General features: G+C 54.7%; 1 protein-coding gene across 1 annotated transcript in view; it reads left to right on the top strand.

Annotated features, from left to right (window-relative positions):
• Positions 1–1183: 1183 nt before the first annotated feature.
• Positions 1184–15262, top strand: part of prcc (proline rich mitotic checkpoint control factor) — a 28593-nt gene continuing 14514 nt past the window's right edge. Inside the window, exons 1-3 of the mRNA XM_085978760.1 lie at positions 1184–1575; positions 5044–5088; positions 7869–8474. Of these exons, the coding sequence (XP_085834886.1) occupies positions 1444–1575; positions 5044–5088; positions 7869–8474 (783 nt within the window). The 5' untranslated portion in view covers positions 1184–1443. The remainder of the gene's footprint in view (positions 1576–5043; positions 5089–7868; positions 8475–15262) is intronic.

Below are 15262 nucleotides of genomic sequence, written 5' to 3'. Positions count from 1 at the left end.
ATACAGTGGGCCCTCCTCCTCCAGTATCCCGGCAGACACTGGGCCCTCCTCCTCCAGTATCCCAGCATACAGTGGGCCCTCCTCCTCCAGTATCCCGGCAGACACTGGGCCCTCCTCCTCCAGGATCCCGGCAGACACTGGGGCCCTACTCCTCCAGTATCCCGGCAGGCACTGGGCACTACTCCTCCAGGATCCCGGCAGACATTGGGGCCCTCCTCCAGTATCCCAGCATACAGTGGGCCCTCCTCCTCCAGTATCCCAGCATACACTGGGGCCCTCCTCCTCCAGTATTCCAGCATACAGTGGGTTCTCCTCCTCCAGTATCCCAGCATACAGTGGGCCCTCCTCCTCCAGTATCCCAGCATACACTGGGCCCTCCTCCTCCAGTATCCCAGCATACAGTGGGGCCCTCCTCCTCCTGTATCCCAGCATACGGTGGGGCCCTCCTCCTCCAGTATCCAAGCAAACAGTGGGCCCTCCAGTATCCAAGCAAACAGTGGGCCCTCCTCCTCCTCCAGTATCCCAGCATACACTGGGGCCCTCCTCCTCCAGTATCCCGGCAGGCACTGGTGCTCTCCTCCTCCAGTATCCGTGCACACTGGGCCCTCCTCCTCCAGTATCCCTGCAGACACTGGGTCCTCCTCCTCCAGTATCCCTGCAGACACTGGGCCCTCCTCCTCCGGTATCCCGGCAGGCACTGGGCCCTCCTCCTCCAGTATCCCAGCATAGTGGGGCCCTCCTCCAGTATCCCAGCATACAGTGGGCCCTCCTCCTCCAGTATCCCAGCATACACTGGGCTCTCCTCCTCCTCCAGTATCCCAGCATACAGTGGGGCCCTCCTCCTCCAGCATCCCAGCATACACTGGGCCCTCCTCCTCCAGTATCCCAGCATACACTGGGCTCTCCTCCTCCTCCAGTATCCCAGCATACAGTGGGGCCCTCCTCCTCCAGCATCCCAGCATACAGTGGGGCCCTCCGCCTCCAGTATCCCAGCATACAGTGGGCCCTCCACCTCCAGTATCCCAGCATACAGTGGGGCCCTCCTCCTCCAGTATCCCAGCATACAGTGGGCCCTCCTCCTCCAGTATCCCGGCAGACACTGGGCCCTCCTCCTCCAGTATCCCAGCATACAGTGGGCCCTCTTCCTCCAGTATCCCGGCAGACACTGGGCCCTCCTCCTCCAGGATCCCGGCAGACACTGGGGCCCTACTCCTCCAGTATCCCGGCAGGCACTGGGCACTACTCCTCCAGGATCCCGGCAGACATTGGGCCCTCCTCCTCCAGTATCCCGGCAGACACTGGGGCCCTACTCCTCCAGTATCCCGGCAGACACTGGGGCCCTACTCCTCCAGTATCCCGGCAGGCACTGGGCTCTACTCCTCCAGTATCCCGGCGGCCCCCGGTGCCTGGAATGGCGGGCCGCTGAGGAGTCGCGGAGCCGCCATGTCGCTGGTGGATTACGGCAGTAGCGAGGAGAGCGAAGCCGAGGCTGAGGCCGCTCCCGTTAGCAACCCGGCCCGGCCCCGGCGGCGCGGCGATCCCGTCAGAATCAGCGTCCCCGAGCTCCAGGCCGCCGTGAGTATCCGCGACCGAGCGGCGCTCCCTCAGTACCGCCCCTCCGACAGTGCGGCGCTCCTTCAGTACCGTCCCTCCGACAGTGCGGCGCTCCCTCAGTACCGCCCCTCCGACAGTGCGGTGCTCCCTCATTACTGCCCCTCCGACAGTGCGGCGCTCCCTCATTACCGCCCCTCCGACAGTGCGGCGCTCCTTCAGTACCGCCCCTCCGACAGTGCGGCGCTCCCTCAGTACCGCCCCTCCGACAGTGCGGCGCTCCCTCAGTACTGCCCCTCCGACAGTGCGGTGCTCCTTCAGTACCGTCCCTCCGACAGTGCGGCGCTCCTTCAGTACCGCCCCTCCGATAGTGCGGCGCTCCCTCAGTACCGCCCCTCCGACAGTGCGGCGCTCCCTCAGTACCGCCCCTCCGACAGTGCGGCGCTCCCTCAGTACTGCCCCTCCGACAGTGCGGCGCTCCCTCAGCACTGCCCCTCCGACAGGGCGGCGCTCCCTCAGTACCGCCCCTCCGACAGTGCGGCGCTCCCTCAGTACCGCCCCTCCGACAGTGCGGCGCTCCCTCAGTACCGCCCCTCCGACAGTGCGGCGCTCCCTCAGTACCGCCCCTCCGACAGTGCGGCGCTCCCTCAGTTCCGCCCCTCCGACAGTGCGGCGCTCCCTCAGTACTACCCCTCCGATAGTGCTGCGCTCCCTCAGTACTGCCCCTCCGATAGTGCGGCGCTCCCTCAGTACTGCCCCTCCGACAGTGCGGCGCTCCCTCAGTACCGCCCCTTCGACAGTGCGGCGCTCCCTTGGTCCTGACCCTCCGACAGTGCAGCACTCCCTCAGTACCGCCCCTCCGACAGTAAATAACTTTGACTTATCTGCACATTATAATTGGGGGAATTAAAGGTGAAGTTATATTGCAACTTTAGCAGCTGAACCATCATGAAAGAAAGAAAGACTCCCATTTCTCCAGCGCCTTTCACCACCTCAGGACGTCCCAAAGCGCTTCAGAGCCATTGAAGTACTTTTTGAAGTGTGGTCACTGTTGTAATGTAGGAAATGTGGCAGCCAATTTGCGCACAGCAAGCTCCCACAAACAGCAATGTGATAATGACCAGATCATCTGTTTTTAGTGATGTTGGTTGAGGGATAAATATTGGCCCCAGGACACCGGGGAGAACTCCCCCTGCTCTTCTTCCAATAGTGGCCGTGGGATCTTTTACATTCACCTGAGAGGGCAGACAGAGCCTCGGTTTAACGTCTCATCCAAAAGACGGCCCCTCCGCCAGTGCGACGCTCCCTCAGTACTGGCACTGGGAGTGTCGGCCTGGATTTTGTGCTCAAGTCTCTGGAGTGGGGCTTAAACCCGCAACCTGCTGCCTCAGAGTCGAGTGTGCTACCCACTGAGCCACGGCCAACACAAAAGTCGGAGTATAATTCCGGACTTGGGGTAAATCTAACACACATCAGGCTATTGTTTTAGCTGTGGACCCTCTGTCTGTATAACTGGGTTGTCACTTGACGTCCGAGCACTTGTGTGCGTCCCTCTGGAGGAGGCCCTATCTCACCATTTGGGTTTGGCGCCACATATAGAGTATAACTCCAGTGAGTGTCGAACGGGGTGTTGGAGAATAGTCAGAGGGTGCTGCCCTCCTGGACTCTTCGCGATGGTACCCAGAGTTTGTTTCAAGATACCGAGGCAGGAGGATACAAACATAGAAGATAGGAGCAGGAGTAGGCCATTTGGCCCCTCGAGCCTGCTCCGCCGTTCAATGCGATCATGGCTGATCATCCAAACTAAGTACCCTGTCCCTGCTTTCTCCCCATATCCCTTGATCCCTTTAGCCTCAAGAAATATATCCAACTCCTTGAATATATTTAATGAATTGGCCTCAACTGCCTTCTGTGGTAGAGAATTCCACAGGTTCACCACTCTCTGGGTGAAGAAATTCCTCCTCATCTTAGTCCTAAATGGCTCACCCCTTATCCTTAGACTGTGACCCCTGGTTCTGGACTCCCCGACCATCGGGCACATCCTTCCTGCATCTAGTCTGTCTAGTCCTGTTAGAATTTTATAAGTTTCAATGAGATCCCCTCTCATTCTTCTAAACTCCAGCGAGTATAAGCCCAATCGACCCAATCTCTCCTCATACGTCATTCCTGCCATCCCAGGTATCAGCCTGGTGAACCTTCGCTGCACTCCCTCCATGGCAAGAACATCCTTCCTCAGATAAGGCGACCAAAACTGCACAAGGATGCATCGTGCGTTTCAGTTCTCTCCGCTCTCCAGGATCTGACAGCTGGGGACCGTAGCCGGGCCATGTCAATGAGCAAAGAGTTCTATTGCTGCTGGAGCAGACCAGACCTGGGGTGAATTCCCCATGTCGGAAAGAGTTGCATTGATAATTGGGCTGGGCACTGACGGCGAACTGTCGGCATCATTCCCCCTCTGAAACTGTCCGCCACTTCAGGGCGTAGCCCAGGCGCATCTAAACGCGGAAATCCTCCAGCTGCAGTCAGTCATTCACTGCTCCGACACTGGCTGCACTGTGACCCCCCCCCCCCCCCCAATAGCTGGAAATCAGTGGACCAGACGAAAAGTTGGGCCTTTCCCGTGGTAGTATCGCATTTAAACACCCCATTAAAATTGTTGGATTAGTTGTAACTGGGGTTTTAACAGCGTATTGACTGCTGAACATCCATTCTGGCCCCTGAAAAACTCATTTTAATTTGTGGAGTGTCACATTTCTCCATTATGTAAAAAAAAAAAAATTGTAATTTTTAAGAAACTTCAAAAATATATATTTTTTATTAGTTTGTTCATGATATTTCAGGTTCTACCATATCCCCGCGCGAGAGCCCCCATCTTTGTTTTGCTCTCTGCAACATTTTTAGAAAGTCAGGATAAAAGCAGGTTCTCGTTTCCAGCTTCCCTGTCTCTTGAGAATTCCGCACTGCTGCTCCGGCAGCTCGTTGGCGTCGCGGCAGATCGCATTCAGGATTCCCCATTATACTGCACTGAATTCTCTTGCGCCTCACGGAGCCACGGCCGGCACTACGGCTGCTGCCCGCGGTCGGTTGGTCTCTCTCTGTGAGCTGCTGTCCGCGGGGCTGGGCAGGGCGCCGCCTGCTTCAGTCTTTACCCGGAGAGTGGTGAGAATGTGGAACTCGCGACCACGGGGCGCGGCTAGCGTAGATGCCTTTTAAGGGGCGGCTGGATGAGGGAGAACGGAATGGGAGGATCTGCTGATGGGGTGAGATGAAGACGGTGTGGGAGGTGGCTGGTGTGGAGCATAAACGCTGGTGTGGAGCTTAATGCTGGTGTGGCGCTTACCACCAGTGTGGAGCAGATGGGCCGGGTGGCCTACGCCTGTGCTGTGAATTCGATGTCAGTGTCCAGCAGTGTTTGATTTTGAGGCAGAAGGCCTCAGGTTTATGCCGTCGGTTGCCTCCGCTCTGACTTGCGTTCCTCTTTTTATATTTCAGTCGGACTCCGATGACGAGGAGCCAGTTCAGAAGAAAACGAGAGAGGTGAGTGCTTTACACCGAGCGAGACTCCGCGAGGAGCCCACCCACCCCCCGAGGTTCCTCGGTGGCGGAATTTGAGTCGTAGGTGAGGCCTTGCCAGCCCCGAGACAAGTGTCAGATTCCGTTGGCTGGCGCGCTAGTTAACATCCAGGGGAGTGCCCCCAAACCAGTGCGTTGGCAGCAGTGGAGCGGGGGTCGGCCTCAGATTCCCAGCCCTATTTCACTCTCGCTGTGCCCATCCAGCGAGATCAATCCGTGAAAGGCTAGTTACATTGGGCGCCGAAGAGCACTAGATGATCAAATTCTTCTCAACACTAGAAAGCCCAGTAATTGGAAGTGGCAGTGCTGGTGCCTCGCCCCCTGGGTGTGTTAAAGTAAGGGTGCGAGCTCTCCTCAGCATTGTGTGGAGGGGTGGGATGGGTTCTTTTTTCTTTCTTTCTCTCTCATTTCCTGCCTTGTAGCACGTTGCGTATAACTGTTGCTGTCCTGACCTTGTTCTTGTTACCTGTGGTGTTTGCTCAGTAATGCTGTGTGTCCTCGGTTATAGTATGTTGAAGCGGGGTTGGGGGGTGCGTCTTACCTGAAAATCATCGGTAAAGATCCACAATTGTACCCTTGTTACATTCAGGTATGAGTTTAGAAAAGAGAACATGGGCATTGCTAGATGAAGAATGACCAAGGAGCCATCTACAGGAAACTTTATGATATCCGACACTGACGGGACCGAGCTATTGCCGATCTATCAAAACTGCCGGACATACAAAGTTAATGGTGAAGCATACGGAGGTTTTCATCTCCGTATCTGACAACAAACACTGTTGCTTAGCAACAGCTTCTAAACAGTCGGCTGCAGCTGCAAGCGTCTCTAGCTGAAGCTGTTGCTATAGCTACAGACCTTGCAGCGCCTGACTGGGGGGAAAAAAAAGCAAAGAGAACTAAAAACCTTATAGAAAACGGCTCCTGATTTTTGCCGTTAGATCGAGTATTCCGGACATACAACCTCCGGATAAACCAAAGTTTCCTGTAATACGATAGCAAAATACTGCGGATGCTGGAAATCCGAAATAACAACAGAAAATGCTGGAAGAACGCAGCAGGCCAGGCAGCATCCGTGGAGAGAGAAACAGGGTTAACGTTTCACTTTCCCCTCGCTCTTTCCCCACAGCTCTGCAAATTTCTTCCCATCCGAGTATTTCTCCAATTTGAAAGTTCCTATTGAATCTGCTTCCACCGCCCTTTCAGGCAGCGTGTTCCTGATCACCGCCACCCGCTCCCCTCCCCTTAACCGTCTGCTTGTAAGGAGAACATCCCCAGCTTCTCCAGTCTCTCCACGTCACTGAAGCCCCTCATCCCTGCTACCATTCTGGTAAATCTCCTCCGCACCCTCTCCAAAGCCTTGACATCCTTCCTAAAGTGCGGTTCCAGGAAAATAGTCAACGTTTCTTGACAAAGGGTTCACCTGAAACGTTGACTATTTCTCTCTCCACGGATGGTTCCTGGCCTGCTGAGTTTTTGCAGCATTTTCTGTTATTAAGGATCCATCTAAGTTGGCCTTCTACCATCCCGGCAGTCGCCCGATACACCGATAATGGAATTGTTTATAAAAGTCGGATGAAGGATGGAAGACTAGAGCCTTGCCGCCCGTTGCTTCCAAGCCTTTATTTACAGAGACTCGCATTTACCCCCCCCCCCCCCCCAAGCTAAGCTTCTTCCCCTTCATGAGCCTGCGCCCATCTATATGAACACACGAGAGAGCCCCCCCCTCCCAATTCATACCCATCGCCAATGCCCCCTTTAAGCTGCGTGGCCACCACCTGAATATAATTAACCACGGTTGACTAATTGCAGCGATCGATCTCTGTCAATGAATCTACAACAGACCCAGACACGATCGAGGGAAACCCCCAGTGATGGAGGAGCTTTGGGGACCTTCGCTCCAAAGCTGCCCGTCCTCCCTCCCGAGAAGGCTGCACTCGCCACACGTCCCGTCTCAAATGGATCCCAAAATGTTATTTCCTGAAAGAAATCTATCCAAGATGGAGGTATCAGGAATTCAGCAAATTTACAATTAATATTTTTTTCCCCCTCGTGTCCCCTCTGGTTCTTTTACCAGTTATCTTAAATCTGTGTCCTCTGCTTACCGACCCTCCTGCCACTGGAAACAGCTTCTCCTTATTCACTCTATCGAAACACCTCTGTCAAATCGTAGAATCTCACAGCACAGAAGGATCCCATTCGGCCCATCGTGCCTGTGCCGGCTCTTTGAACGAGCTCTCCAATTAGTCCCACTCCCCCCTGCTCTTTCCCCACAGCCCTGCGAATTTCTTCCCATCCGAGTATTTATCCAATTTGAAAGTTACTATTGAATCGACTTCCACCGCCCTTTCAGGCAGCGCGTTCCAGATCACAACAACTCGCTCCTCTCCCCTTAACCATCTCTGCTCTAAGGAGAACAACCCCAGCTTCTCCAGCCTCTCCACGTCACTGAAGTCCCTCATCCCCTGGTACCATTCGAGTAAATCTCCGCACCCTCTCCGAGGCCTTGACATGCTTCCTAAAGTGCGGTGCTCAGCATACTCCAGCTTGGGGCCCAACCAATGATTTATAAAAAAGGGTTTAGCGTGACTTTTGTCTCCTTTTTATTTTGGGAGTATTTGAGCAGTGTGTGTCGCTTGCTGTGTGGGGCTAACCCGTCGATTTGTCATTCCTTTTTGCTTCCCGACGCGTGGAGAGATCCGTGTTTCACTCGTTTCCCCCTCCTCCCCCTTTTGATTGCTTTTCAGGGTTCGGGCTCGGGTATGGGCCTGTCCGCCCTCCTCCCGCAGCCCAGGAATCTGGCTCTGAAGGAGACCAACCGCACCCTGCTGCCCCACTCCTTCACCAAAGCCCAGAAGCCCGCCGGCCCGTCCAAAGCGGCGTCGCGAGCCACCGTCACCACGACGACCCCCTCGCCGTCAGCCATCAAAGCCGCGTCGAAGAACGCCGCCAAGCAGCTGGCCAAGCACATCATGAACGAGGAGGCGAGCGAGGAGGAAGACGAGGAGGAGGAGGAAGAGGGGGTGGGGGTCAGCTTCTTCTCCCTCTCCGACAAGGAGCCGCCACCGAGCGCCAGGACTGAGGTGTTTGCGGGCGGGCTGGCAGCCGAGAGCCCGCTGTCCGCCCAGCCGCAGGTGCCCGCCCCCAACCCGGGCGTCCCCGGCGAGGCGGCCGAGCCGGCTGACCCCCTGAACCCCGCCGACGCCCCGCTGGAGTTCAACCGGAGCACCTCGTCTGCGAGTGACGGCAGCTTCCCCACCGCCAGCAGCTCTCCTGCCAACCCCGGGCCGGAGTTTGGGAACCAGTACCCGGACTATCACACGCAGGGGGCCGAGCAGAGTGAATATTACCAGGTCAGTGGCATACGGTGGCAGCGGCGAGCCGAAGGTACCCGCGATACATTTTTGGGGCGAGGAACCTCACCTGGTTCCCAGAGTCTCGCAGCAGAGCTCTGTTGTACATGTACATAGATTCCTGAAGGCAGCAGGACAGGTAGATAAGGTGGTTAAAAAGGCATATGGGATACTTGCCTTCATTAGCCGAGGCATAGAATATAAGAGCAGGGAGGTTGTGATGGAGCTGTACAAAACGCGAGTTAGGCCACAGCTGGAATACTGTGTGCAGTTCTGGTCGCCACACTATAGGAAGGATGTGATTGCATTGGAGAGGGTGCAGAGGAGATTCACCAGGATGTTACCTGGGCTGGAGCGCTTCAGCTATGAAGAGAGACTGGACAGGCTGGGGTTGTTTTCCTTAGAGCAGAGAAGGCTGAGGGGGGACCTGATTGAGGTGTACAAAATTATGAGGGGCATAGATAGGGTAGATAGAAAGGAACTTTTCCCCTTAGTAGAGGGGTCAATAACAAGGGGGCATAGTTTCACGGTAAGGGGCAGGAGGTTTAGAGGGGATTTGAGGAAAAACTTTTTCACCCAGAGGGTGGTTGGAATCTGGAACTCACTGCCTGAAAGGGTGGTAGAGGCAGGAACCCTCACAACATTCAAGGAGCATTTAGATGAGCACTTGAAACGCCATAGCACACAAGGCTACGGACCAAGTGCTGGAAAATGGGATTAGAATAGACAGGGCTTGATGGCCGGCACGGACACGACGGGCCGAAGGGCCTCTTTCGGTGCTGTATAACTCTATGACTCTATGTTCTAGTCTATTGCACGCTTGTAGTTCTGCGTTAACTTCACTCGTTCATTTCGTAAACGTGACGGTGTCAGTGGGTAGCATGCTCGCCTCCGTCAAGTCCCACTCCAGAGACTTGAGCCCATAAAGCTAGGCCGACACTCCCAGTGCCCGTGCTGCACTGTCGGAGGTGCCGCCTTTCGGATGAGACGTTAAACCGAGGCCCCGTCTGCTCTCTCAGGTGGATGTAAAAGATCCCACGGCCACTATTGGAAGAAGAGCAGGGGGAGTTCTCCCCGGTGTCCTGGGACCAATATTTATCCCTCAACCAACATCACTAAAACAGATGATCTGGTCATTATCACATTGCTGTTTGTGGGAGCTTGCTGTGCACAAATTGACTGCCGCGTTTCCCACATTACAACAGTGACCACACTTCAAAAAGCACTTAATTGGCTGTAAAGCGCTTTGTGACGTCCTGAGGTGGTGAAAGGCGCTGGAGAAATGAGTCTGTCTTAACTTTTTTAATTTGATGCGAGTACAGTCAATATTACAACATTTGCTGATGATGCCAAGTTCGGTGTCCAAATATAAAGGAGGTAAGCAAAACTTAAAGGGTTCTGAGCCAACTGAATTGTGGAATAGATAGATTTTAATTAACTGACGCCATGTATTCCCTCGAGTTTAGAAGATTAAGGGGCGATCTAATCGAGGTGTTGAAGATGATTAAAGGAGTTGATCGGGTCGAGAGAGAGAGAGAAACTATTTCCTCTGGTGGGGGGAGTCCAGAACAAGGGGGGCGTCACCTTAAAATTAGAGCCAGGCCGTTCAGGGGTGATGTCAGGAAGCACTTCTTCACACAAAGGGGGGTGGAAATCTGGAACTCTCGTCCCCAAAAAGCTGTGGAGGCTGGGGGTCGATTGGAGCCACTGAGACTGAGAGATTTTTGTTGGGTCAGGGTATCGAGGGGTATGGAGCCAAGGCAGGTAGATGCAGTTAAGATCAGCCCTAATCTAACTGAATGGCGGAACAGGCTCGAGGGGCAGAATGGCCTCCTCCTGTACCCATGTTGCTTCCGAAATGTACCGAACAGAAGCAGGAGCTGTCCTATATGTTGTGGAGGCAGTCCTATTTTGGAGAGGTAGAGAAGTAGTATCTGGTCTGTGTGAAACTATTACCGCTAATCAAATAATAGGATCCATCTCGAGCATCTGACTGAACAAGGGCACCATTGTAGCCTTGCCCTGATCCGGGCTGAGGCTGTACTTGCAATGCTGTGCGCCCCCACGAGCAGTTTCCCTTCAAGTGGACTTTGATGAGACGGGAGGCTCAGGGAACAGTGTGCAAGTGTCAGCCAGTGGGTAGCGCACTCGCCTGAGTCAGAACGCTGTGGGTTCAAGTCCCACTCCAGAGACTTGAGCACAGAAAGCTAGGCTGACACTCCCAGTGCAGTGCTGAGGGAGCGCTGCACTGTCGGAGGGGCAGTACTGAGGGAGCGCCGCACTGTCGGGGGGCAGTACTGAGGGAGCGCCGCACTGTCAGAGGGGCAGTACTGAGGGAGCGCCGCACTGTCGGAGGGGCAGTACTGAGGGAGCGCCGCACTGTCGGGGGGCAGTACTGAGGGAGCGCCGCACTGTCGGAGGGGCAGTACTGAGGGAGCGCCGCACTGTCGGAGGGGCAGTACTGAGGGAGCGCCGCACTGTCGGAGGGGCAGTACTGAGGGAGCGCCGCACTGTCGGAGGGGCAGTACTGAGGGAGCGCCGCACTGTCGGAGGGGCAGTACTGAGGGAGCGCCGCACTGTCGGAGGGGCAGTACTGAGGGAGCGCCGCACTGTCGGAGGGGCAGTACTGAGGGAGCGCCGCACTGTCGGGGGGCAGTACTGAGGGAGCGCCGCACTGTCGGAGGGGCAGTACTGAGGGAGCGCCGCACTGTCGGAGGGGCAGTACTGAGGGAGCGCCGCACTGTCGGAGGGGCGGTACTGAGGGAGCGCCGCACTGTCGGTGGGGCGGTACTGAGGGAGCGCCGCACTGTCGGAGGGGCAGTACTGAGGGAGAGCCGCACTGTCGGAGGGGCGGTACTGAGGGAGCGCCGCACTGTCGGAGGGGCGGTACTGAGGGAGCGCTGCACTGTCGGAGGGGCGGTACTGAGGGAGTGCTGCACTGTCGGAGGGGCGGTACTGAGGGAGTGCTGCACTGTCGGAGGGGCGGTACTGAGGGAGTGCTGCACTGTCGGAGGGGCGGTACTGAGGGAGTGCTGCACTGTCGGAGGGGCGGTACTGAGGGAGTGCTGCACTGTCGGAGGGGCGGTACTGAGGGAGTACCACACTGTCGGAGGGGCAGTACTGAGGGAGCGCCGCACTGTCGGAGGTGCCGTCTTGTGGATGAGATGTTAAACCGAGGCTCCGTCTGCCCTTTCAGGTGGATGTAAAAGATCCTACGGACACTATTGGAAGAAGAGCAGGGGGAGTTCTCCCCGGTGTCCAGGGGCCAATATTTATCCCTCAACCAACACCTAAAAACAGATGATCTGGTCATTATCACATTGCTGTATTTGCGGGAGCTTGCTGTGCGTAAATTAGCTGCTGCGTTTCCCACATTACAACAGTGACTACACTTCAAAAACTACTTCATTGGCTGTGAAGCGTTTTGGGGCATCCAGTGGTGAAAGGCGCGGGAGGAATGGGAGTCTGTCTTTCTTTTATTTCTTTGCCCTGGGAGGTGCGCCTGTCACGTTTGTAATAATGAGGGTGAATCGCGCTGGACGGTGGATAGTGGACACCCAGTACGGTGCTGCTCTTTGCTGAGCTCACCTGGAGCAGCAACCAAGATGCTACAATCGGCCTTGCTGCCCCCGAGGGAAGGAAGGGAATAATCATCGTCCGGGTCCCCTGACTTAAACTGCATGTGTGCGCGTCTACATAGAAACATAGAAGATAGGAGCAGGAGTCGGTCATTCGGCCCCTCGAGCCTGCTCCGCCATTTAATGACATCATGGCTGATCATCCAAACTCCGTACCCTGTCCCTGCCTTCTCCCCATATCCCTTGGTCCCTTTAGCCTTAAGAAATATATCCAACTCCTTGAATATATTTAATGTATTGGCCTCTACTGCCTTCTGTGGTAGAGAATTCCACAGGTTCACCACTCTCTGGGTGAAGTAATTCCTCCTCATCTCAGTCCTAAATGGCTTACCCCTTAGACTGTGACCCCTGGTTCTGGACTCCCCGACCATTGGGAACATCCTTCCTGCATCTAGTCTGTCTAGTCCTGTTAGAATTTTATAAATATCAATGAGATCCCCTCTCATTCTTCTAAACTCCAGCGAATAGAAGCCCAATCGACCCAATCTCTCCTCATAACGTCATTCCTGCCATCCCAGGTATCAGTCTAGTGAATCTTCGCTGCACTCCCTCCATGGCAAGAACATCCTTCCTCAGATAAGGCGACCAAAACTGCACACAGTACTCCAGGTGTGGTCTCACCAAGGCCCTGTACAACTGCAGCAAGACATCCTTGCTCCTGTACTCGAATCCTCTCGCTATGAAGGCCAACATAACATTTGCCGCCTTAACCGCCTACTGCACCTGCATGCTTACCTTCAGCGACTGGTGCACAAGGACACCCAGGTCTCGTTGCACTTCCCCTTTTCCCAATCTATTGCCGTTCGGATAATCTGTCTTCCTGTTTTTGCCACCGAAGTGGATAACCTCGCATTTATCCACATTATACTGCATCTGCCATGCATCTGCCCAGTCACCCAACCTGTCCAAATCATACTGGAGTTTCTCTGCATCCTCCTCACAGCACACACGCCCACCCAGCTTTGTGTCGTCTGCAAACTTGGAGATATTACATCTAGTTCCCTCGTCTAGATCATTTATATATATATATATATTTGTGAATAGCTGGGGTCCTAGCACCGATCCCTGCGGTACCCCACTAGTCACTGCCTGCCACTCGGAAAAAGACCCGTTTATTCCAACTCTTTGCTTCCTGTCTGCCAACCAGTTCTCTATCCAAGTCAGTACCTTGCCCCCAATCCCATGTGCTTTAACTTTGCACACTAATCTCTTATGCGGGACCTTATCGAAAGCCTTCTGAAAGTCCAAATACACCACATCCACTGGTTCTCCCTTATCTATTCTACCAGTTACATCCTCAAAAAATTCCAGTAGATTAGTCAAGCACGATTTACCTTTTGTAAATCCATAATGACAGGATCGGACAAAGTCACTGTTTTCCAAGTGCTCTGCTATTACATCTTTTATAATGGACTCTAGCATTTTCCCCACTACCGATGTCAGGCTTACCGGTCTGTAATTCCCCGTTTTCTCTCTACCACCCTTTTTAAATAGTGGGGTTACATTAGCTACCCTCCGATCCATGGGAACTGTTCCAGAGTCTATCGAATGTTGGAAGAGTTTGGTGAGAAAGGATGACTTGCATTTCTCCAGCGTCTTTCAGCGCATCCCAAAGCGCTTTACAACCAGTGAAGTACTTTCGAAGTGTAGTCACTGTGGAAAGATCGATAGAATTTCCTACATTACATGTCCTATTTCGTCAGGAAGGAAGGAGATCTTGTCCTCGGAGGGGGAGCGGCGCAGATTCACCAGAATGATACCCGGGGGGCTAAAAGGGTTAAACTCCGAGGACAGGTTGCACAGACTGGGCTTGTATTCCCTCGAGTTTAGAAGATTAAGGGGTGATCTAATCGAGGTGTTGAAGATGATTAAAGGAGTTGATCGGGTAGAGAGAGAGAGGAACTATTTCCTCTGGTGGGGGGAGTCCAGAACAAGGGGGGGCGTCACCTTAAAATTAGAGCCAGGCCGTTCAGGGGTGATGTCAGGCAGCACTTCTTCACACAAAGGGGGGTGGAAATCTGGAACTCTCGTCCTCCCAATAAGCTGTGGACGCTGGGGGTCAGTTGGAGCTTTCGAGACTGAGATTGATGGATTTTAGTTGGGTAAGGGTATCGAGGGTTACAGAGCCAAGGCGGGTCGATGGAGTTGAGCTGCAGATCAGCCCTGATCTCACTGAATGGCAGAACAGTCTCGAGAGGCTGAATGGTCTCCTGTTCCGTGTTGTAACCAAGTTTCCCCCCGCTACCTCAGCCGTGGGTAGTGTGAATATTTAACTCTGGGAGTAGGTGGAAACTGAAGCTGTTTTCTCACCCAGTCCAGCGGCTGTTGTGTCGATTGCAGTGTTATCCTGATATGTTTCATGTCCTGCTCCTGTGGGATCGGGAGGTTTTTTAAATCTATTGCTGAGTCTGTAACGAAAGAAAGACTCCCATTTCAATCGCGCCTTTCCCCACCTCAGGACGTCCCATAGCAGTTCACAGCCAATTGAAGTACTTTTTGAAGTGTGGTCACTGTTGTAATGTAGGAAACGTGGCAACCAATTTGTGCACAGCAAGCTCCCACAAACAGCAATGTGATAATGACCGGAGCATCTGTTTTTAGTGATGTTGGTTGAGGGACAAATATTGGCCCCAGGACACCGGGGAGAACTCCCCCTGCTCTTCTTCCAAATAGTGGCCTTGGAACTTTTACATCCACCTGAGAGGGCAGACGGGGTCTCGGTTTAATGGCACTTCCGACAGTGCTGGGCTCCCTCAGTACTGCCCCTCCGACAGTGCGGCGCTCCCTCAGTACCGCCCCTCCGACAGTGCGGCGCTCCCTCAGTACTACCCCTGCGACAGTGCGGCGCTCCCTCAGTACTGCCCCTCCGACAGTGCGGCGCTCCCTCAGTATTGCCCCTCCGACAGTGCGGCGTTCCCTCAGTATTGCCCCTCCGACAGTGCGGCGCTCCCTCAGTACCACCCCTCCGACAGTGCGGCGCTCCCTCAGTACTGCCCCTCCGACAGTGCGGCGCTCCCTCAGTACTGCCCCTCCGACAGTGCGGCGCTCCCTCAGTATTGCCCCTCCGACAGTGCGGCGCTCCCTCAGTATTGCCCCTCCGACAGTGCGGCGCTCCCTCAGTACTGCCCCTCCGACAGTGCGGCACTCCCT

This window comes from Somniosus microcephalus, unplaced genomic scaffold (assembly GCF_052327205.1).
Source record: "Somniosus microcephalus isolate GS21.2 unplaced genomic scaffold, FLI_Smic_1.0 unresolved_chr7, whole genome shotgun sequence".
NCBI lineage: Eukaryota > Metazoa > Chordata > Chondrichthyes > Squaliformes > Somniosidae > Somniosus > Somniosus microcephalus.
This window is presented reverse-complemented; position numbering and strand designations above follow the sequence as displayed.